Source organism: Quercus robur, chromosome 12 (assembly GCF_932294415.1).
Source record: "Quercus robur chromosome 12, dhQueRobu3.1, whole genome shotgun sequence".
Lineage (NCBI taxonomy): Eukaryota > Viridiplantae > Streptophyta > Magnoliopsida > Fagales > Fagaceae > Quercus > Quercus robur.
In genome coordinates, this window is record NC_065545.1 from 36,503,070 (window position 1) to 36,527,008 (window position 23,939).

The window sequence follows — 23,939 nt, forward strand, 5'->3', positions numbered from 1 at the left end:
AAAGAAGGGAGATATATATATATATATATATATATATATTAAAAAGAAAAAAGAAAGGAGGCAACTCTACACGAGATTTTAGGTGAGATTGTGTTTTAGGTGGACAACTCCCACCACATCACCAAAGTTTAAGGTGAAATTATGTTTTCAAAATATGATTTCAATGCTGATGGATAGGCTATTCTCCAAAATAATTTTTGGACTATAAAAAAATGTTTTCAAAAGTATTTTTTCCCTCCTGCCACATTACCAAAATTTTAGGTGAAATCATGTTTTTTAAAAAATGATTTCAAAACTTACAACTTTACGGAGATATTACTCCCCAAAATATATTTCTTATGGCACTACTTTTAATAATTATTAATAAAATAATATTATTTTCCCAAAATACTTCCAAGAAGGTCCAGCATAAAAGAGCGATTCAAATAAGAACAATGAAAAAAAGAAACAATAATTCAAACATGACGTCCTGTTTAAGCTACATGAGATACACATCAATGGCACAAATGTTCAATTAATAAGGATAGAGAAATATTTATTACACAAGTTATTTTAAAAAGTTTTACACCCAAAAAGCAACTAAAATTGTGATTTGTCATGTTTTACATAGTTTTATACACAAGTTGTTTTAATTTACAGACTTTTCAAGTCACAATTTTAGTTGCTTTTTGGGTATGTCTGAAAACGTTGTAAAAATTTAAAAAAAAAAATTTAGCCCATAAGGATGAATCATGATTTATTAGGGTATGAATAATTTTGAAGATACTGACAACTATTATGTTGTTACTGAGGTTAGTAAAGCATAGACAAGGTCATGTCTTCGCCAGACGTTGGGATAGTTCTCAATTCAAAGGGGGGAACAAGAATGGTAAATCAAAAAGCTTATCACCAAAGATAATATTACAATAAACTATAAATATTAAATACTGAAGAAATATCATAGGGGCTAGTAACACATTCAACTTGATAGAGGGCCAGCAGACTAATAAGGAATATTGAGCCTGAATTATACAATTGCTATCCTAGATTATACAGTTGGGCCAAAAAGTCACCTTCAAGGCTCCTACCTTCTCTGAATACATGAAATATGAAATCGAGCTAGGACTAGGACTCTCTAGGAGACTCTTCTTAAGTTAATTCAAAGAAAGATGCATATGTCACACTCTTGGAAGATATCTCCAAACTTAAAAGTGAGATATTTCCACACAGCATGGTTCTGACTTACTGCTTCATATGTCACACTCTTGGAAGATATTATCAAGCTTTGATATTTTAAAGGGATCTCATAATAGAATGCTTCGGTATCAAATATTTTCATTTGTCTTACTCCCATTTGTATTAGTTTGTGTAGACCATTCGACATTTTTTGTCTACTTGATCCACTTGAAAAATAAACTTACACCAAGAATAATTATTCTCAATTAAAGCAAAAAAAGAAGCAAGATTTACAGCCACATGGAAACTGTCCAATGGGAAAATTGCCCTTAAGAAACCTCTATTCCATTCAGGTTTATATGAACATGTAAAAATGAATTATTAAAAAAAAGTCGTAGTTGGTATCCTAAAAGCATCACAGACCAAAATGTAGGTGTTAAATATCACACATGAAGCTAAAAAGATAACATAACATGACAAATCAGCATGAATACACACCAAGCACCACTACATGCCAAAGTGCTGAGAATCAAGCATAATGCTTTTTTAGTGAGACGAAAAAGCAGATAACAAAGTAGCATCTTAGCAAAGCCATTTTATATCAGGATAGGTTCCTTAAGGTTTCAATTGATCAAATAACTAAATCATTGAAAATAAGTGCTTTCATCATAGACTTTTATCATACAATCCCAAACACTACTAATTAATTCACCGTCTCTAGATCATCTGGGTATGTATTCTCTTACACGTAACTCATGGCTATGCATGAAAATAACCGGTTTCTGCTACCTGAAATTCAACACTCTGCTATGGGAAACACAGATCCAATTCTATCTCCAAGACGATAGCACTTGATATTAACTGGATACGGACCCAACTGAATGTAATTATCCTCTCCACCCATATAGAAACACAGGGCGTATAATGCAACTTCAAATTCTGGGCTCACTCCAACAAACATGCTTGATACAGATTTGAGAACACCATTCCACTCAAACTGAACTGTAATCAACTGGGTTTCGTAGTCTGGCTGCAAGTTGGAATAAATGACAGAAACTTTTCAAACAAGATGTGGTCACATTGTAATGTAGGATATAAATTCCCTAAAGATACAATAATATGTTTTGCCACAATTTTGTGGTCACATTCACAACAATCAAAAGCTTCCTTACTACCTAACATATCAAAATCCCAAAAAGCTTCAGCTCTAAAAAGAATGTTATAAAGATTTGTTGGTCCTGTAATCAGCAGCTGTTATGTCACACTATATTGCTTGTCAAATTAAATTGATTAGGTTGATACATTGTCACTAACAAAAATAACTTGGATAAAAAATGGAGAATATGGTGAGCAATTCGTACGAAGGAAAATAGAATCACTAGTGTATCAGTATTAGCAATGTTAATACCCATCTGAAGTAATGCATCATATTAAATACGTAAGCCCTGTATTGTGTAATTAATAAGCCAATTTTATAAAATGGCATCCAGAAAACATAAAAGATATCCCATTTAATTAAAGAGCAACAGATTTAACTTCTAAAAAGGTATCTATTTCTTGTCCTCTAAAGAGGAGCAAAACAAATGTTCGGAAACTTTCTACTTCATTTTCTTAAAATTCTAGACACTATTGATTTAATAAGCCAAATAATATTTTGTAACAAGTATTTTTGAATTACAAAGTGGAAAATATACAAACTTGTATGGCCTGCACAGCATTTGAATAATGAGTTTATATTAAACAAGCTAGAAAATTAAAAAACAAATTTTCAATATTAGGCTTTTTGCAAAAGCCATTCAGTTGGAATGACAAAATAAGCCAAATGGGCTGTCCTCTTCACATGAGCAGCAACTAAAATTTCATAAAATCTATTCTCTTATTCTTGTAATAGTTAAGCAAAATAGCACAAAGGTAGTTTAGGTTCAACATCATAAAACTACACTAATATTGTCCTCAGGTTTTGTATAACGTAATGCAAGTGCAAAATTTCATAAAGGTACTAGTGCGCATTTGGTGCATCTTATTTTTTAGCTTTTTGAAATGGGTTGTTTGAAAAGGCTGTACCTTGGAAAAAAAAAGTGAGGTTTAAAAAAATATAATTAAAAAAATTGCTATTTCAAAATAGGATGCCAAACGGATGCTAGATATGAATATTTATTTCCACAATGCCGGAAATAATATTGCAAATATGGAGCACTCGCAGTGAAAAACAAAGCCCATCAAAATATTAAAGGAAAATCATGATGCAATAACCCCTGAATAAACTATATAAAACTTATGCAGACAAAATACAATTTACACCCAATAGAAGCAAAGAAATGTTTAAAAATAAATAACACAACAAAGTTGAGGTTAAAACTGATTTTGGAAAACTTCAAGTTTTCTTTTCCTCAGATTTCTCAGCATCCAAATGGAAGAAAACGATAAGGTCACTTACAGTCTGCCCACGTCGTCGGGGAAAAATATAACCTTGATAGTCCACTCTCCCTTTAGCTTCTTCTAGGTAAAACTGCAAGGAGAGAGAACAAACAATACACAAATTAACACTCACACTTCATTGAGGAAAAACAGAGTTAATAAATTCTAGGGTGCTGGGCTAGAGTCAACTTCAGAGAAAATTAAATCCACTTGATAGCCAAAATGAAAGATTGACAACAAAGAACAACCATTAGCCCTAGAAAAATTCTTACAACTTAATCCTTTACTATATACATCATCAATTCCAAGCATCTAACTTAGAAATCAATTATTATTTTCCATAGAAAAAAGTAATGTTTGATTTATATCCATATGCATTCACAAACAAATGCATTTTTCTCCAATTAATTATTTTTATTTGGGTAAATTACAACAAGCTCCCTTAAAGTCTTGTGAAATGACATTCCCCAAAACTTTTCAAAAAATGTACTCTCCCCCTTAAGGTTTTTATAATTGCAACAGAAAAATCCATGCCCACTCTCTCAGTTACTTCCCTAACGGAATATTCCATTTTTAGAAAAGATTCCTACTCATTTAAACAAACCCCAATTAGACAAATCATAAGGGGGAGTGTCATTTCTCAAAATACTTTAAGAGAGAGTCATTTTGTGAAACTTCAACGGAGGTTGGTGTAATTTGCCCATTACATTTTGATAATTACTTCTGTTTGTGTGAAATGTCAAACTTAAAATCAACATAGTATTCCAGACATAAGCATGAATTTGTTCAGACATAGGGAAAATGTAAGTAACAAGACAAACCTGAAGCCAGTTGTGGAAGCCAGAAACCTCTTGTTCACCACGTTGCTTGATTTCTCCAACAAATACATGTTCAAAAGCAGAAGAGGAACCAGAGGTACCACCTCGGCCATAAAGATCAAACCAGAGACTAGTCATCATTCTTTTAAAATCTTGATAGTTCTCAGGTACAACTCCTTTGGATGACAGATACTTGTGAAGGTACTTGATTGGTGCAGTTCTACTAATTTCTTCTATAAATGCAGCTTGCTCTTGCCTCTCTTCAGATGTGACAACTTCTTTGTGCCCTTGATCTGGGTTATAATTATCTAGAAGAGAAAAGAAGCGAGAGAAAGTAGGTCTCCTGAATATGTCTTCGCTCAGCCGGCTAAATAGGCTTCCTTGTGCCATATCTTCCTTTTGGTAGACCTTCTTCCCTTCACCACAGTCAATTTCATAGTCCTTACCAGGTACTAAACGGTTTAAATCAAGTTCCCAAAGCTTGTTGCAAGCTTGTGACAGGTCAGCAAGCTCCTCTTCCGAGGGTTCTATGTTATCACCAATCTCAACCTCATCAGAGTATTCTTGTTCACTGGCAGGCCGCTTGTATCCATGCCATTGATCCTTCTGAATCTGTCAATGTGTTGATCGCAGTGAATCACGGAGACATTGACCATAAAAACAAATCTTTTCAAACTCGTAATGCAGCATCTTATGATAATACATGTTCGACTAAGACAAGAAAATCCAAGTTTCTAATCAGGTTAACATCGTAAAAATGCAATTAATTAAAACTAGCCTCGTTACACACACTAGTATCCCTTAATTAATGGCTAAAAGTAAGGAGGCGTGAAATTGGAGAAAGAGTAGTAAATGGTGTCATGGTTTTTGTGATGACTTTGAATTATTCAATTTACTTTTGTTTTGGAATTTTACTAAATCACTTTGAATTAGGTAAATAGGGTTAGTTTTTGGTAGTATTAACAAGTGGACATGAAAGAGTCTTATTTTTTAGGTGATTTAAATGATTCAATTTACTTTTATATCCTTGTTATTGTGAATTTTTATTAATTAATTTTCAATTAATAGGTTTATTTTTGGAAGTATAAAAAAGTGGACACCAAAGAGTCATGTTCCAATTATATATATGAAGAGAGAGATTATACAACTTTTTTGACCTGACTTCTACATATACGTCAACTTATCCACAAACACACACACACACACACACAAAAAAAAAAAAAAAAAAAAACCTTTGGGCCAGAATTTTTGCAGATTAATTCCAATCTAGATTGGTGTTATTTCACAGTAACATGCCCAATTATCTAGCCAAACAACATAACTAAACCTCAAAAATCTATGTTTCTCTTTTTTTTTGATAAGTAAGAAGAAAATATTATTAATGAAAGAAAAGCAAGAAAAATACAATGAGTTCACGGTAGTGAATGAAGGAAAAATGAGCAAAAAGACAAAAGCAGCTCCTAATCTATTCTAATAGACGAAAGAAAATCCATAAGGGTAGAACAATTCGAGAAGCCCCAACAACGAGACCAATCAAAGAGGTTCCCTTGGCAACACTCTAATAATTGAACCACAGTTTTCCCCTCATCTTCAAAAGACCGCCGATTCCATTCAGTCCAAATGGTCCACAATAAACAGCTTGGAACCAAATTCCAAATATCAGAACTATGCTTCCCAAGCCAATGATACCAACAAAATAGTAAGTCCACAACTGAACTTGGCACGACCCAATCGATCCCAAATAGCCGTAGCATATACATCCACAAAGAATGAGCTATCGGGCAAAAAAGTAATAAGTGATCCACAGGTTCCGCGTTACAACAGCACATACAACAACGATTCGCCAACAACGATTACCTCTGTTTCTCAAGTTAATGACACCTTGCTGCCTCACTAAAAACCACCATATAACATCAAAATAGAAACCAAACATATACAGATGGTTGGTTTTGCATGTGGTTTTGGCACAAAATGGACAATATGGATCTAGTATTTCATTTCAACCATTCGGTTATCATCATGGTTAATGGTTCTTTATCATGATGCTTCAAAATCTCATGGGATTAAGTAAAGGGAGCACTTTGTACCCTTTGGTGTTTCTCTTGATTATGGAGAATTTGAGTAGAATGATACAAAAGAGCAATAGATGGTGGTTTGAGTAATAGTTTTAAAGATGGGATGGATAGCAAAAGAGTTATTGATATTTCTCACCTCCTCTTTACAGATGACACCTTGGTATTTTTTGATGCCTCACTTGAACAACTTGTTATATTCGTTGTGTTTTTATTTGCTTTGCAGCTGTGTCCAAACTAAAAGTCAATCTAAACAAGAGCGAATTGGTACCAATTGGTGAAGTAGCAAATTTGATGGGTCTTGTTAATATTCTTGGCTGTAAGGTTGGATCATTACCTCTGACCTACATAGGCCTACCTTTGGGTTCTACTTCTAAAGTCAACAATATTTGGTGTCCTGTTGTGGAAAAGGTGGGAAAACAGTTAGCAGGGTAGAAAATTGTGTACATATACAAGATAGGAAGAGTGACCTTGATTAAGAGTACATTATCTTCTATCCCTACCTATTTTATGTCACTGTTTTGATTGCCTATACTCATGTGACCAATGAGTTGGAGAAACTTCTAAGGGACTTCTTATGGGGAGGTTTGGTGACACCAAAAAGTTCTATTTGGTAGAATGGAAAGTGTCATGCTCCCCTATGAAAGAGGGCAGTTTGGGTATCAGAAAGTTTAGTTCTTTTAACCAAGCTCTTCTAAAGAAATGGCTCCAAAAATTTGGAGTGGAAGGATACTGTCTTTGGAGGAGAGTAATTTTTACGAAATATGGTGAATGATGGGGAGATTGGACTACATAGCAGATTCAGGGTCCACATGGAGCCTGTTTATGGAAGAATATATGTGGGGGATGGGAATTTTTCTCCAAATTCTAATGGTTTGAGGTACAAGATGGTTCTAGAGTGAGGTTTAAGAGAAACGTTTGGTATGATGACCACTCACTTAAGGACTTGTTCCCAGACCTGGAGGGCTTGCTTAAGAATTTTTCCCAAGACTTGTTTACACTAGCAGTGGACAAGGACTCAGTAGCATCTTATCTAGCCAACCCATCTAAGGGAGAGGTTCGGCATCGGAATCCTCACTTTATCTAGATTTTCAGGATTGGGAGTTGGAATCAATCGATTCTTTTTTTTTTTGAAGTGCTTTATGCTAATCTGCCCTCCTAGCTAGGTCAAGAGAAAGCCTTATGGAAATCCTTCAAAGAAAGGAGTGTTTGACATATGATCACATACTACATTCCCCTTAGGGGTTGTACTGGCATTTCTTTTCCTTGAAAGAGCAGCTGGTAGGCCAAGGTCCCACTAAAGGTGGGAATTTTTTGTGTGGACTGCAGGCCTTGGGAAAATATTAACAATTGACAACTTTCGCAGGAGGCACATATTGATAGTTGATTGGTGTTCTACATGTAAAATCAGTGGTGAGACTACATATCACCTACTCCTTCATTGAACCATGGCAATAGATATATGGTCCTTCATCTTCACATTGTTTGGGCTAGCTTGGGTGATGTCCAAATCTGTGGTTGAGTTGCTGGAGTGTTGGTAAGGATGGTTTCAACACCATAGAACAACGAAGATGTGGCGAGCTTTGCCTCTATGTGTCATGTGGAATTTGTGGTAAGAAAGAAACAAGTGGGTCTTTGATGGAGTTGTGCATCCCCCTTATGTAATCAAAGAGCATATTTTATAGACTTTGCGTGACTGGATGCGTGCTCTAGGAATCCTTCATTCAATGTCATTTCTTGATTTTATTGACTCTCTCTTTGTGATTGTATTTTTTGAAAAGGGATAGTACATATCTTCTTATGCGTCTATCTATTTTCCTTTTCTAATAAATTTTTTACATTGATTTGGGTACCTTCTTCACGAAAGGAATTCCAAGTGAAAAGCTTTTGCAAGGTTCTGCAGGGGGGTGGGTCTTAGTTTCCATGGAAGTGTATCTGGAAAAATCCCGTCCCACCAAGGGTGGCTTTCATTTTTTGGTGTGTGATTCTCCAGAAAATCTTGACTGCTGACCAGTTACATAAGAGGGATGTTATCATTATGGAATGGTGCTTCATATGTAAATGTAGTGTAAGGTGGCTTGGGATTTATGGTCCATGATTTTCTGTTTGTTTGGTGTTTTCTTGGGTGGTTCCATATTCAGTAAAAGAACTTATGTTGAGCTGATTGGAGAGGTATGGGAGGAGGTACAGCAAGGGCATTTGGTTAGTGGTCCCATTGTCTCTCATGAAGTGCATTTGGCATGAACAAAATCAGAGAGATTTTTTAAGGGCCAGGAACTCAGCATGATGAAGCTAAAGTTTTTGAAGTCCTTATATGAGTGGATGATGTGCTCAAATGTCTTTTTCGATTTTACATACTCCTTAGGTGCAAGCTTATCGTTTTGTTTTTCTTGCTTGCTTTCTGTAGCTCTCTTTTCTTGTACACTTCCCGTGTACTTGATTTGAGTCTTTTTTTTTTTTTTTTAATTTATTTACTTATAAAAAAAAAAAAACTCCTTTTAACCTAATAACAATTCTCTCTCCCTCTGTGTGTGTGTTTGGGGGGGGGGGGGGGGGGGGGGGACCCAAACACATGCATTCATGTACACTAAGGGTGCAACTCAGTTCATTTTGATTTGCTTCTGAGGAATATAAGAATCAGACTGAACTCATTTGGTTAAAAAAAAATTGGACCCAGAACTGAAACAAATTACTTGTGAAACAAAATAAACCCATACCAAATATTTCAGGTTTGTTAGGATGGTTCCAAGGGTTTCTTTCTATTTTACTTTTAAAATATTGTATTTAAATATCCTTGCTCAATACAATTTAATTAAATTTTGAAGCTCACCAAAAAAATTTAAAGGAATACATATCCTAAAAATAACTTAATTAACACATTTTCTTTATATGCCTAAATCGTTAACATATCCAGATAATTTCTTCAATACAAACTAATTAATTTCATAGAAATTTTAAATATATTTCTAAACCTAGTGTTAGAGCATTATACACCTATTGTTCAATATTGTAACAACATATGATATTAAAACGTGTGGTATCATTTGTATTGATTCTATTAATATAGAATTCGGTTCAGGTTGGTTGGGATAACCCACTCCCCTAATCCAAGAACCAGACCGAATTGTTTGAGTTTATGATTTTAACCTAGAATCAAACTATTACAGTGAAGAACCAAACCATATGCACCCATATTGGTCGATTTGGTTCAGGTCTGTGGCTACCTGAGAACCATGTAGAACCCTAGTACACACATGTGGGCAACTCACACATACAACTATAAGAATGTGTAATTCTCATTATGAAACTTAACAAGGAATGGTGTATCCCCAGAACCTACACAGAAATTGATGATTCTGTCCATAAATCATACTATTCTAGGACCAATATGCATTTTAATGTGCCTTATCAAAGTGTAATGAATGGAATAGGAAAAACCTTGTGTGGTTGCCTTTGAGGCTTTCTTCCAACAGTCTCCCACCCGTCATTATTCTCTACTTCATTCTCCTGGGTTCAATACCACCAAAAAATTTAAATAACTTAAGAACTAATTCCAGGATATTTACTTTAATCATAAGATTAACAAAATCAACCTCTTTGTTCCAATGGTTTTTGTTATATCCTTGTCGCTCAACATCTTCATACTTTCCATACTCCTCATGCACAGTCTGCATTTAAATGTTGACAAGAATAAACATTATGGAGAGATTAAAGAGACATCCAAAATTTATGAGAAAGAAAAGAGACTGATTCTATTTGTTGATTGTTATGATTAATGCATGAGTTTTTTTTTTTTTTTTTTAATTATTGATTAATCTGAAAAGGCATGTTATCATTTCAAATAAGTAATCTTTATGACAGCATAGGAGCAAAAAAGGATCACCAAGGATCACAATTATATATATATATATATATAAAAGAGGCCTCTGCATGAAATTGTTTAATGTAAGTAAAGCTCCTCTAGAAGCAAACATAGTATCCTTTCTACTTCATCTTTTCAAGGCAGTTTAATACCAAGACCTACCTGTTAATTATACAAATAAAAAATACATCACTAAACAATTTGTATAACACATGATCTTACACAATTGATAAATTTATTGTAAAAACCAAGTAGCATAGTAATGTGCTTGAAATCAGGTAGTTCACGGGCTACTTTGATATAAAACTTCTTACAAGGGTATTTTGGACTTCATCATTTATATCTTCGAAAAAATATTACATTTTAAGGTACCACTCCCATACAGTGTGTCCAAAACCGAGTCCTACCATGTAAGAGGGTGGACGTGAAAATCCCATTTTATGGACAGAATTGTCCTTCAAACTAATTTGAAAGAAAAAAGTTCCACCAACCAATTACATGATGACTCAAATAACTATTCATATGTATAATTGCACAACCTGCTTAAAAAATTATCAACAAGTTGTCTTGAGTCATCTAAATGCCAGTTAGCTCCAACTCAACTAGCAACTCCACCCCTTATAAGTTCAAGGTGGAGGTTAAGATCGTGGATCCAAGATCCATGGAAATAGTGTGTAACTAACCAATCAAAAATATATTGAGTCATCTAAACAAAATACACATTGATGGCCATTTGAACTGCCACCTAAATCTCTTTTTCTTTTCGTTTTGCGGAAAATTTGAATTCCATTTAACCACTTATTATTTAATCTAATCAATAAAGGTTGTATCTAGTGCACAAAACTCCCACTTTTTGTGGGGTTTGGCTGATTCCCAGACTCAAAGCCATGACCTGTTTGGTGGAAAGCACTTGCCATCGCACATATTATTTAGGATGTGTTTGGATACTGCTTATTACTGAAAATATTGTAGCAAAATAATTTTTAAATGTGTGAGTAGTGCCGTGAGACTTATTTTTAATGAAAGTTTTGTTGAAAAAAGAGATTTGTGGGCCCCGTAAATAATGCACAGAACCCACTAGAAAAGCATAAATTTTGCTGAAATGCGCTTCTCGAAAAAAAAAAAAAAAAAAAAAACAAAAGCAGTGCTTTTTAGCACTATCCAAATGGATACTTAGTATGCATTTGGCAAAATTTATTTTTGCTAACTTATTTCACCATTCAGTTTATTTTTGTTACTATTTACGAGTACTAGTGTACTTTTTTATACTATTTATGAGTCCCACGATAAGCGCACACTTAATCAACACAATGTAAAATTGCAAATCAGATATAAACCCTAATACTCAAAAAGAAAAAAAAAAAAAAAAAAAATCACCTTTTGGTATTGGGGCGATCTGGAAGGTCTTGAACCGGAGACCCTCCACTCCTCATTCCCTAATTCAGCGTTTTCCTGCAAAATCATATTTCATTTCATTTCAATTCCACTGAAATTCAAATCCCAAAAAAACAGAAACGAGAATCCAATAAAAAGAAAAAAAAGGAAAATGGGAATGGGAATGGGAATGGGAATCTAAACCTGTCCATTCCAACGGTTCTGATTAGAAGAAGCATGATGAGTGCGATGACCGCTACGCCTATTGTCGTCTTCCTCCTCGTTATCTTGCTCCCCGGTCACCACCTGCGCATTTTAGCAACAGTCAGTGGCAGTAGAGTAATTAAAAAGAAAATAGATAGATGGGAGGGGGGTTTTGTTGTTGCTAACTTGCGCCCAAGTGGATCTGGACTGCTCGTTCCGGTCCTGTGGGCCAGGTTGTTCGTCGTCGTTGTTGTTGTTGTTGTTGTTGCCGTGGCCGAGTGCCACGTCGATCAAGCCTTTGATCAGACCCTCCATTTTCAACGTTCAACGAAGAGAGAAATAGGAATTGAGTGAGTAAGTGAGTGAGTGTTTGTTTGTGTCCGATCGGAATGGTACAGCTCAGAAAGACAGAAAATGTTAGTTAGTTGAATAAAGTTAAGAGAGGTGGATGGCGGGTAATGGCAATCTTGTAAATTACACGAAAGTCTGTGTCATTGCTAATTAATGTTTTTGCCGACAAACTTGGGGGACCCATGTGTATGTGTGTGATTTATCTTTGATTTACAGGTCATGCTGATCCACTTATTTTTATTTATTTATAGACCTTAATTATCTTCTAAAATGGCATCGTTATATTTAAACACAATTTAACTATTATAATGTTTAATTTCAAGAAGTTGGTTTAGTGGTTTTTAAAATTTCATGATATTCATGAGATTATCTTCATGAGATTCCTCTATATAATAACCTAGTGTATGTATGGAATAGAGAAATTACATACATCCGAGAGAATAATCAGATACTTGAAGAAATATATATATTCAAATGTTTTAATTCAACTTCCTCTCAAAAAGGGGGAAGAAAAAAAATACAACTACTAGATAGTACTAGATCCATAGGCATTGATCTTTGGAAGAAATATGGCAAAAAAAAAAAAAAACCTAGAATCCCAAAATTTGGAAAATTATTTCTTATAAACTTTATAGTCCCTCACACATACACTAATATAGATTCTACATACTTATGAGTCTCACATAATTATAAGAGTAGTTACATGCAACTGCTCAATGAGATGTCATGGTTGTTAAAATTAAGATCCTATATAAATTTGTGAAAAAGTCAACTAAATGTGATTAAGAATTGCAAGAATTTTTTCTCCATAAAAAACATAAAAAGACAAAATAATGAGTAATAATTGTTAAAAGAATAAATTTTACAAAAATCATTTACAAATTAAATTTTCATTTACACAATAAGATGATATATTTGATGGAGATCCTTATTTTAATCTTGACCATGCATTCTATAATAAATAGTTCAGATCATACCATGTTATTAATCCACTAACAAAAACCTAAAAATAATGATGCCACATAAGGCAGAGGAAAAATAAAAGTAACAACGATTATTTCCCAAAAATAAGGGTGACTAAATTGGATATCCTAGGAAGGAAACAATCAACCTACATTCCTATAAGGGACTAAGTTAGAGGGGGTTTAGTCATAGGTTCTCGAATTGCCAACGAGACTCGAGCTCATGTCCTCACTTGATTTTGGAAAACATGAATGTCGAATTCTGTATGGTTAGATAATCCCGTGAGTATGGCGTGATGGAGAGGAACAAGGTAAATGGGGCCAAATAAGGATGTGTACGAGAAGTGGTCTATGCTCCAGGCGCCAAGTTAAGCTGGGAGATTCAATGCGCTGCTACATGGGAATCAGATCGAATGGGGATACCTAATTCAAAATTAGGACTTCTATTTTCGGTATTTCTTACTCTTCCATGTTCAACTTAGAGACTATTTCCTCCCTTTTTCTTTCTAAAGGGAACCCCCTTTTTAATGCAGAATTGCTAGATTGCTTCTATTTATAGACAAAAGTTGCAAGAATTATATATATATTCTCTACATGCCACGCCAACCAATCAAGAGCCCTGAACCCTATCCATGGTCAAGCTAGAAATGCTAGTTCAATGTTAGTTTTCGTTAACGAGAATGATGAGATCTTTCATATTGTTCGTTTACAAACCTGGCGATTATGTCCATTGCTACCTTCGTCTTAGGTTTTAATTCCAAGACATCTTACAATTTTAGTTCATATGCTTATTGAATCTTTTTCAATTACTAGAAATAAATTTTCTTTCTAGTTGCATTGTCTTGCCTCTTGCTCAATAAAAGACCAGACACTTACAGTCTCAAAATCTTCTCTTTCAACCAAAATCGGTGTATACAAAGAGTTCGTGATGGTGATACCATCAAAAATAAACTATTCACCAACCTCAAAATCTTCTCTTTCAACCAAAATCGTTGTATACAAAGAATTCGTGATGGTGATACCCTCAGAAATAAACTATTCACCAACCTACCGAACACCGGCTCCCCAATGGAAAAAAAAGGTGACACTTTGCTGTTTTTTGTGAGCATTCATATGTTTATCCTTTTTTTTTTTTTTCTCCCATGCAAATATCACACTAATGAGAGATCTTTATGAGGGTGAACTATTTATCATGTTGGACGGACCATGAAAGATACAATTTTGAAAAAGATCAGGACAAGAGAGACTACTGTCACTGTACAAATCAAATATATGCATCCTGAGCAATAGTCTTTCATAAACAACCCAAACCAAAGGCACTAACTCTAATAGGAAGATAATATTCACTGTGCAACTGAAGACTGCTGCAGAGGCTGAGGGTCATCAACAACCCTCATGGGCCTCCAGTCAGATTCTTCCTTCTTTTGTCTAAGAGCAACAAAGTGAAGCGCATCACTCTGAACTTGATATATATGACAAGCCCATGGGTATGAATCTGGTGCAGACCAAACCTTCTGCTCTTCAAATACCGTCTCCTCAGAAAGTGATTCAGCCACACAGTACACTGAATCAGGTTCTGGCAGTGTGAAATTGGCAACAGCGATGCATCCTGGAGAAACATATCCCTCTGGAGCCCGTGGATGCCAAATTGATACTTGAGTTGTGTAGTCATCTAAGCAGTTCCTCCATACCTGCACGTGTAACAAGAGTCTTACTCTGTTTTATAAATTAATGAACCAGAGTGCCTATGGATCTAGTAGTCATGTTAGTGATAAAATCATCAACCACAATATGCAAATATTTGCTCAGTAACAGCCCAGAGTGATGTGATAAAATGGTTTAAGAATAATGGTGAACAAACTCAATCTCTAATGAGCTTATGATGAGCAAGAAATAAAGGTCACACACACACACACACACACACAGAGTCGGACAATAAGAACATACATGATCAAGTTTCCAGTCTCGCTTTTCAAATCTCAATTGTGTCTTATATATCAACAAAATGATGTCTCACATATAGTATGTTTCACTTGCTAGCTAGGAATGAAGAGAACTAGCAATTCAAATACTATTGGGCAGCAATAGACTCATTAAGCATAAAAGGTAGAAAGTGCAAAAGATAGTGCTAGTAAAGTTGGTCATATTATTGTAATTGACAATAAATTTCTTACCAGGTCATAACCCACTGGAAGAGCAAACAATCTGTCAATATTACGATAAACAGCAGCAACATTTGGAGGATGGCTACCAACACGAGCAATGTCCCCAATCGACACATACCTGAAGGAAACAAAGCCATTTTAAAGTTTCATGTATGATATTGAGCACACTAGAAGCATCAGATGTTGCAAAAGCATACTTTCTAAAGCTCGAAAAATGAATTCAGATTCCTATCTTAGATTCATGTTTTTAATTATTTGAATTAAGTTAAGCTCACAACTTACAAAGGCATTTTTTTCCTGGGTTGTACTGTACAAGAACAATAGGAATTGAACCTAATAAGATCTACCCTCCACCCTTTTATCACATTAGCTTTATAACTCTAGTCATCTGTATTTTATCAATATTCTGTCCTTTTCCAGTCAACCAACAATGTCAAGGAAGCTTCTGGAACTAAATCAAGTTCCTCTACAACAAGTAACCAAAAAATTATACAAATACTCCATCTGCTCTCTTCAAGAGAATAGAATCTATCACTTCTAAGAAGCTCTTAATGCAAATCTAAACATTTGGTTTTTAGTGAAACCGAACTGGGGTTGTGGCCAACAATAAAACACATGCACAGTAGAAACTAAACAGGTCCTACAAGTAATTTATAGAAAGTTGCAAAAGTTATTGTCGCTGTAAAAGAGAAGAAAGTGCAATGACTTCATATGAACTCAAATGAGGAAAAAGAAAATAGATTATGCAATTACCCATCTGGGCAAACAGGTCTCCAAATGCTACACAATCCACCATCTTGCATAACCTGAAAAACAAAATGACGTTTCATTATTGTGACTGCAGCATTACAGAAATGTAAAATCTCTAATGCCTTGCATAATTTACCAGGAGAAGGAAAAAAAAACTTGAATGGTAATAAGTACAGTAAGGTAATTAGTAGAAAACCTGTTTTTTGCACAATGTGCATCGCTCTTTTGATTCTTGTTCACTACTCCAGATCTTCAAAAAGTTAACGCTATGTTTAACAAATCTTCTCTCATCAGATGCAGAACTATTTGAAGAGAGCCCTCTCAACTTTAAAATAGATTTGTTTGGAGTTTGTGGTTCTCTCCCATCAGCTTCGCTCCAAGCAAAATACACATGTCTTTGGCTTGAAGGAACCTGAGAATGGAAAATACTATTCAGAATATCAACAGACTCTTTCACAAGAAATTAAAGTTTATGATTGCGACTAACATTTAGAATTAGGAATTTCCTGTCAAACTCATATGCTTTCCACATCTTACGCACTACTGAACAGATCCTAACCGCTTGAGGTTCTCTTCCCTCTAATTCTTCAACTCCACACTTGATGACTCGGACAAAATTTTCTGATCTCCTAAAATCTTTGAGATGGAGGATCAAGTGAGAAGGCTGGTTACATCCTGCCTTTGCCAATTCCACTGCCATGAGCTCTTCCCATGGAACGTCCCACATAATCTTGCAAGGTTTTTTATCCAACTTGTCTCGAGCCAGACACTAAATTGAAAAAGAGAAAGCATGAGTGGATATCAAGCATACATAAATCATTCAGTCCATTTATTTATTTTTAATGATTGGTAACTGACTTCAAACGTAATCAATAAGGTATCAACAGATAAAGAGTCCTTTGCTAACCTGTAGCAGCATGACTCGTTTATTGGTCACTAGAACAATCCTGTTGTAAGGAACAATAAAATGCTCTTCATAATAATCAGACCAAGCAAATTTTGAGGGCTCCTTGAAAATTTCAGTACAACCAAAACGCCGACTTGCTTCTGCAAGGAACAGTATCATCTAGAAACAAGAGAGAGAGAGATGAAGAAACATCCAGAATTTTACTGACAGATTTCTTACAAACACAATTGATCAACCAACAGATAATAATTCAAATTATATGCATACATCTCTTTTAAGTTTCTAAACCAAGCTGTTATTTTGAGTAAAGAATTGCAGATATAATAATTTCAGAACTCCAAAGCCACTAAGTCACACAGAGTTAGCCCAATATTTCACCTCTCAACTTTCAAAATCTATAGAGAAGGTTGATTTATTATTGCCTAATTATGGTTGTAAAGTGTACAGGGTGCATACTCTACTGACGAGTTACATGCAAATGACAAGAAATTCAATATAGCACAAAATTAACAGAAAAGCAAAGGCAATTGTACCTGTCCTGTAGCTTCTCTCTCACAATACTCTCTAAGTACACCATCAGCATGGATAGCCCTTGGGTTTCTGATTCTTTGGTAAGTGGTCTTGCTACTGAATACCTCTAAGCATTTGGAACAACTTGCACCAATTCCTTCAACAGTCAACGAGAAAAAATCTAATGCCCCACTCACTGGTTGTACAACAAATCCTAGAAAAGCATGTCCAAGCCCACGAGCAAGGCCCAAGACACCATTCTCACGGGCACTCTCTACAGGCTTTGTAACTACTCCAGACACCCCAAAAGCAACACCTTGTGCAAGAGCTTCAGTTCCTTGAATAATTCCATCACCCACCCCGGTGATTCTCCTTGACCAGACCTGATCCCATACTGTATCAGATTTCCGATTTAGATTGCACTAGTAGGTTTGCTGCTTAAGAGAGAGAAAAATTTACCTGCTTTGAACGTAATTGCAGAAACTGCCCATCTGTTGAAAGTTCTGCAAATCCTTTACTAAGAGAAGCCAATGTTGAACTTGTCATACCAAGAACATCTATTGAAAATATCAAATGTAAAGGATTGTGGATCAGATCCCTCCAGATTCGGTTTCCAATGGCAGGAACAATGGAACTTTTCCGCATGAATCTGTCTCTCTGCATCACCCTCCTTAGATGCAACTGGAATAAAGGAATTCCAATGTTATAGGGACCAGTAACCATATATCAATAACATCTTTAAGGAAAATATTGCAGCATTCAGTGTTATCTCCAATTCTAGTCATTAACTCAGAAAATGGAGTTTGCAGCATTAAATAATAAATAAATAAATAAAATTTAAAAAGGAATAACTTGTATCTTAACCTCACACTTATATAATAAATTTTCTCCTTGAGATGTTAAAAGAATGTAGCATAATTTTTTTTTTTTTTATAAGAGCAAATTATTATTGTGCCCACACAAAATACTACAGAATTTGATTGGCAAAACACACACTGGAAGAAAATAATTTTTTTTATGACATAGAACCTCACCAAGGAAGAGCCCTTTGGACCCGCCCCTGGAGAGTAAACCATGGATACATGACCCCACTCACTAGAATCATGTATCAGGCAATCCAAGAGAAGTGCCATTGGGGGATCAAACCTAGAATGTCTGGGTCTACAGCTCATCCCAAGCCTCTAACCACTAGGCCACTAGGTTTATAAGATGGTAACATATATGTCCTGTATTGGAGACAAATTGTTTCTGAAAATAGAAAATAAATTTTGTTATATTAATTGTCCTAAAAGCTCGCACTATTAGTAGATGAATAATTTAATCACTTATCCTGACCATAATCTAACAAAGTTATATTATTTCTTCTTTTGAGAGATTTTGCCTGTTGCAAGGACCAATTGATTTTACTTGGGACCAATTCTCAAGTTCAGGCAGGTTGCTAGGCCATATCAAGCGTTACATTGGTGATGGGAACTGAAATCTTCACAGTATAATAATTAATACTTCCAGAGGTCCTCTACTTAAAAAAATAAAATAAAATAAAATAAAAAAATAAAGGCAAAAAGAAGAGTATTGAATTTTGCCATTAACTTACATCCAAGAGTCTCAGCAGCAATTACAAATGGTAGCTGGAATTGTTACTGGATAGACAGTAAAGTGTAGCTGAAATGAGAATGCTAAGATGGGGATAATGGAAATAAATGGAAAGATAGGATTCGAAATGGAGAAATTCTTAGCTCAAAGATAGGGGTAATTCCTATTGATGAAATGATAAGAGCAAGTCGCTTGAAATGGTTTGTTCATGGGTAGAGGAGAGCGAATAATGCACCAGTAAGAAAGATTGAGTTGATTCAAGATAAGGGGAAAAAAAAGAGTAGAGGAAGACCAAAAAATAACATTAGTAAAAGTATTTAAAAAGGACATGTTAATTAAGGAAATAATAGAGACAATGATTTTGGATAGAATACAATAGAGGATAAGAATATATGTGATTGACCTTGACAAATCTTGTTGAGGATCCTAGCAAACCCCGAAAATTTTGAGACTAAAGCTTTATCGTTGTTGTTGTAGATAAAATGGTTAATATACATATTATGAACTCAATCTATGAATGTTATTATGAAGATTAATTAAGCGAGTTTGTACAATAATAGATAGAAGCTGGTCCAATAAACACGTCACATGTGATCTGCCTTATTTTATTACGTCTGACCTTTTTTGCCTTTTTGTTGGCTTGGTAGGACCCACCACACAACCTAATTTTATTGATTCTATAGACTACCTTCTTGTAAATAGAAAAATTATCCCTTTACTGAAGCCTAACAAACCATTTCACTAAATTATTTATTTAGTCCATCACTAAAATTTAGGAACTTTTAGAGGGGCAATTGCTTCAAGCATCACGAACTTTTCCCAAGGTGCTCGCCTTTAGCACTTAGGCGAGTGGCACTTTGCCACAACACTGCTCAGGATGCAATTGGGTGAAGGCTTCCACAAGTAAATTTGGTTCATTCAGCAGGTTCTCTAAGCCACTCCCGATGTGTCATTACATTGCTTCTTGTTGAAAAATGTAAAAATTATGGTTAAATGATTAAATTCACAATTTCCTAATAGCTTAACTTTTGGAAGAATTGGTAATTTAATTTGGTATCATGGTATTAGAGTAGGAGTTCTTGAGTTCTGTTAGAACTATGGTTACGTGATTAAATTCACCATTTCCTGATAGCTAAAACTTTTGGGAGAATCAATAATTTAACTTGGTATCAGAGCATGAGGTCCTTAATTCGATCCCTACCTCATTCCACTCTACCTCTCATTTAAAATCTCATGTGTTAGGCCTCACCTATTAAAAGGGAGTTTGATCTCACACATGAGGGGAGATCTTGAGTTCGATTTCTAGCTTTACTCTACTTCTCATTTAAAACGTTAAAAATCTCACGTGTTGGGCCTTCTCTTATTAAGGGGAAGTTTCGGCCCACACATGAGGGGGAGTGTTAGAATTATGGTTAAGTGATTAAATTCATCATTTCTTAATAGCTTAAATTTTTGGGACAATAGGTAATTTAATAAGTTCAATCCCTCTCTCCACTTTACCACCCATTTAAAATGTTAAAAGCTCACATGTTGGGCCTCACTTAGTGCCCGTATGGGATGCACTTATAATCCAACTTATTGCTTATTTTTCCTACTATTTGCAGGTCTCAAATGAGTAACCTACTTATTTTATTAAACTTTTACCTTTTATCTATGGTACTTTAAGTAAAAATTTAAATAAGTTGTTTCCAAACAAACACTTATTAAGAGGGAGTTTGGGCCCAGAGAGAGTGTTAGAATTATGGTTAAATGATTAAATCCACCATTTCCTAAAAGCTTAACAGCTTAAGCACTTGAGACAATTGGTGAATTATCAGAAATAAAATATATTTGAAAGACAGCAGTGGGATTCACAAGCTAAACATAATGTATCTATTTGCAGAGCTGTAACAGAGAGCAGAATCATATTTCCAATTGCATGCAAAAGAAATCTGGAAAAAGATTTAATTCTTTGTTGGATTAATACTCTCTGGAAGTTGGAATGATGTGGGCAGAACGAATACTAGGGTCCACAAAACTGCCATAAGGAAAGTGCTTCTGCTTATAGCAATTGTTCAGGAGGTAAAGTCTAATTTTGGCCAAAATGCATGTAATGAACACCAAAATCTAAAAGAGTATTATCTACAACTTTTTCATCTCTCTTTGTTCAAACAGAACATCTCCATCCAGGAAAAGAAAGGGAAATGAAATTTAGGTCATCATGGCCAAAATGCATGTAATGCGCACCACACAGTATTATCTAAACCATTTGCATATTATTTTATTAAAATAAATCAACTCCATCCAGGAAAAGAAAAGGAAATCAAATTTTGGTAACATCTCATACTTCCCATTATAAATAACACAGAGGAATTAGAATATGCAATATGGAAGCAATCTGTTTTCCCAGATAAGTCAGCCACCTGACCTGAATCTTGAATGCATTTCCAACAGCTGACAAGATGGGACTCCACACACCTAGAACCCCTTTTGGTCTCTGAACTGGTGCTGTCTCAAGTGACAACTTCAGCCTTAATTCTGAAACATCTATTAGGCTGAAAAAAAAGAGGGAGGGGGGGGGGGGGGGGGGAGGGGAATCATAAGATCTCCAACTCTAATCACAAAATATTATTTTTTCAGTAGTAGAGAAAAAATTTAGCAAGAAACCTACTACTTACATCATAAGAAATTGTTATTCAATCATTTTTTTATATTCAACTTTTTTATAAATAAGAAACTATAAATTACCATAGGTTAAAAGACTCGTATGGGGGGGGACGGGGATTGCAAAATTGTTATCAAGACCATTCATATGCATGTACTGACATAATATTGACAACTTTAGTTCTTTTCTAATTTCCATGTCCTAGATAGTCAATGATGCAAATTATCTGGCACTTGGTAGGAGAATACATGGAACAAAAACATGATAAAATAAAAAATCATGGAGACTGCAGCAGTAGCTGGATATTTTGGCAAACGATACAAAATCTTGCACATCACTCAGCCAACAGGTCTGACCAAATTGCATATCAAGATGATCTTTTGGGCAATCAAATTGAAACTGCACTTTTGGTAGATGATGGTGATGTTAGAGTTGCTGTTGTTATTTTTTTCAATTCACTTGTTATTTTATATTAGCGTTAGGGTATTCTTGTAATCTTGCCATATCATTCTAATATAAATATGTTCTAGGGTATCGGCTTGATTGATTATTCCCTAAAACTTTGTTTCTTTCTTTTGTATCTGTCTCTCTATTCTCCTCTCCCTCTTTTCTTCTCTCTTAACCCTAATTTTTCATACTTTACAATTCAACTGGTGGGAAGAAAGCCATATTTCTTACTCAATACGTATCTCAGGATCAACTTCAGCGACACTTGAACTTTGGGGAATGCGATCTAGCTGAAGATTATCGTAGAAATCCACCAATGCCCAAATAATTGGTTCATGAATATTCAGCCTCCAACAAGTCTCAGTTACCTATTATGTCAACATGGGTGATGATGAGATGATGGACATATACCTTCTCATGTATACAATGTAGTAAACTACACCCCAAGCATTCTATTTGATGAAGCATACCCGAATATATACATATGGGAAGACCAGTACGCCATCGCTATTTTCATTGCAAATTGTAATAGTCATCTTGAACACCGGATGATTCACGTCAGATGTCTGATCAGGAGCCAAGAGCACTGGCATTAGAGTTAGAGGCAGCTGGTTATCCAGCTGCAGATGACCCAGTATCAGTTTGAACCTAGCATAAACAAAAGACACAGAAGTTGTAGAGATGAAGCATCATAATAAAATTAATGTAATGCAATTAAGAGATGAAATTGCACAGTGAACAATAACAGAGAGAATTCTCTCATTTCACTCAAAAGGATTTTCTCATTGTTATCTATGACCGTTTATACACAAACACAGGCTCTCATGTAATCAAGACACATATTTGAAGGTCTACCACCCAGGAAAAGAAAAAAAAAAAAAAAGAAAAAAAAAAAAGAGACCCAATAAGTTTCTATTTGGTTAGATAATGGTTAAATGATTAAATTCACCATTTTATAACATCATAGACTCTTAGAACAAGTGATAATTTATCATTGAACCAGACCTGAATTTGAACCCTGCTTCGACTCTACCTTCAACTTAAAAAGTAACAAAATATGCATGTTGGGCCCATTTATTAAAGGGGAGTTTGAGCCCACACCGAAGAAGGAATGGAGAATAATGGTTAAATGATTAAATTCACAATTTTTAAAAGCTAGGAATTCTCTCATTTCACAAGAAGGATTGGCTTGTTGTTATCTACTTCCTCCGTCCCACTTTGTTTGTCCTCTATTCCATTTTGGGATGTCTCAAAATATTGTCATGTTTCTAAAAATAAAAGTCATTAATTTATTAATGTTCCTATTATATCCCTATTAATTTACTAATTCAATTTTTTGATAAATTTATTTAAGGGTAGTTTTGGAAGCTTATACATTTTTAAAAGGTAGACAAGACAATAAATGATGTTTCCTTAAAAAGTTTGATTTTTCAAACAGGACAAACAAAGTGAGACGGAGGGTGTATAACGGTAGACACAAACACAGGCTCACACACATATCAAATCAAGACATATTTGACGGTCTACCTCCATCCAAAGACATCAAAAAGGAAAAGAGACCCATCAAGTTTCTATTTGGTTATAATAATGGTTAAAAGATTACTTATCAAAAAAAATAATGGTTAAAAGATTAAATTTATCATTTCCTAACTAGACTTTTAGGACAAGTGGGGATTTATCATGAAAGTAGAGCAAGTGATTTGGGTT

At 34.9% G+C, this 23,939-nt stretch overlaps 2 protein-coding genes across 2 annotated transcripts in view; both read right to left on the reverse strand.

Moving 5' to 3' along the window:
* Positions 1-1,720: 1,720 nt before the first annotated feature.
* Positions 1,721-12,327, reverse strand: LOC126708589 (uncharacterized). Its single transcript, XM_050408386.1, has 8 exons — positions 12,090-12,327; positions 11,904-12,005; positions 11,703-11,777; positions 10,057-10,131; positions 9,902-9,970; positions 4,395-5,003; positions 3,593-3,664; positions 1,721-2,185 (listed from the first exon to the last, which is right to left on the reverse strand). The coding sequence occupies exons 1-8, from the start codon at positions 12,216-12,218 to the stop codon at positions 1,952-1,954; spliced, it is 1,365 nt and encodes a 454-aa protein (XP_050264343.1). The 5' UTR covers positions 12,219-12,327; the 3' UTR covers positions 1,721-1,951.
* A 1,761-nt stretch (positions 12,328-14,088) lies between these two features.
* Positions 14,089-23,939, reverse strand: part of LOC126710125 (uncharacterized) — a 94,196-nt gene continuing 84,345 nt past the window's right edge. Inside the window, exons 54-64 of the mRNA XM_050410505.1 lie at positions 22,703-22,880; positions 22,464-22,600; positions 21,549-21,675; positions 18,008-18,229; positions 17,572-17,931; positions 17,039-17,197; positions 16,619-16,900; positions 16,328-16,543; positions 16,135-16,187; positions 15,391-15,499; positions 14,089-14,907 (exon numbers count right to left, since the gene is read on the reverse strand). Coding sequence (XP_050266462.1) covers positions 14,560-14,907; positions 15,391-15,499; positions 16,135-16,187; positions 16,328-16,543; positions 16,619-16,900; positions 17,039-17,197; positions 17,572-17,931; positions 18,008-18,229; positions 21,549-21,675; positions 22,464-22,600; positions 22,703-22,880 — 2,191 coding nt within the window. The 3' untranslated portion in view covers positions 14,089-14,559. The remainder of the gene's footprint in view (positions 14,908-15,390; positions 15,500-16,134; positions 16,188-16,327; positions 16,544-16,618; positions 16,901-17,038; positions 17,198-17,571; positions 17,932-18,007; positions 18,230-21,548; positions 21,676-22,463; positions 22,601-22,702; positions 22,881-23,939) is intronic.

What these genes read in the sequence shown, in the direction of transcription:
- LOC126708589 (XM_050408386.1), bottom strand. Translation starts at nt 12,218, where the DNA reads ATGGAGGGTCTGATCAAAGGCTTGATCGACGTGGCACTCGGCCACGGC. An exon ending in AGAACCGTTGGAATGGACAG is followed by an intron (nt 11,778 to 11,903) that starts GTTTAGATTCCC and finishes ATGATTTTGCAG; the next exon opens with GAAAACGCTGAATTAGGGAA. An exon ending in GATCGCCCCAATACCAAAAG is followed by an intron (nt 10,132 to 11,702) that starts GTGATTTTTTTT and finishes ATTTAAATGCAG; the next exon opens with ACTGTGCATGAGGAGTATGG.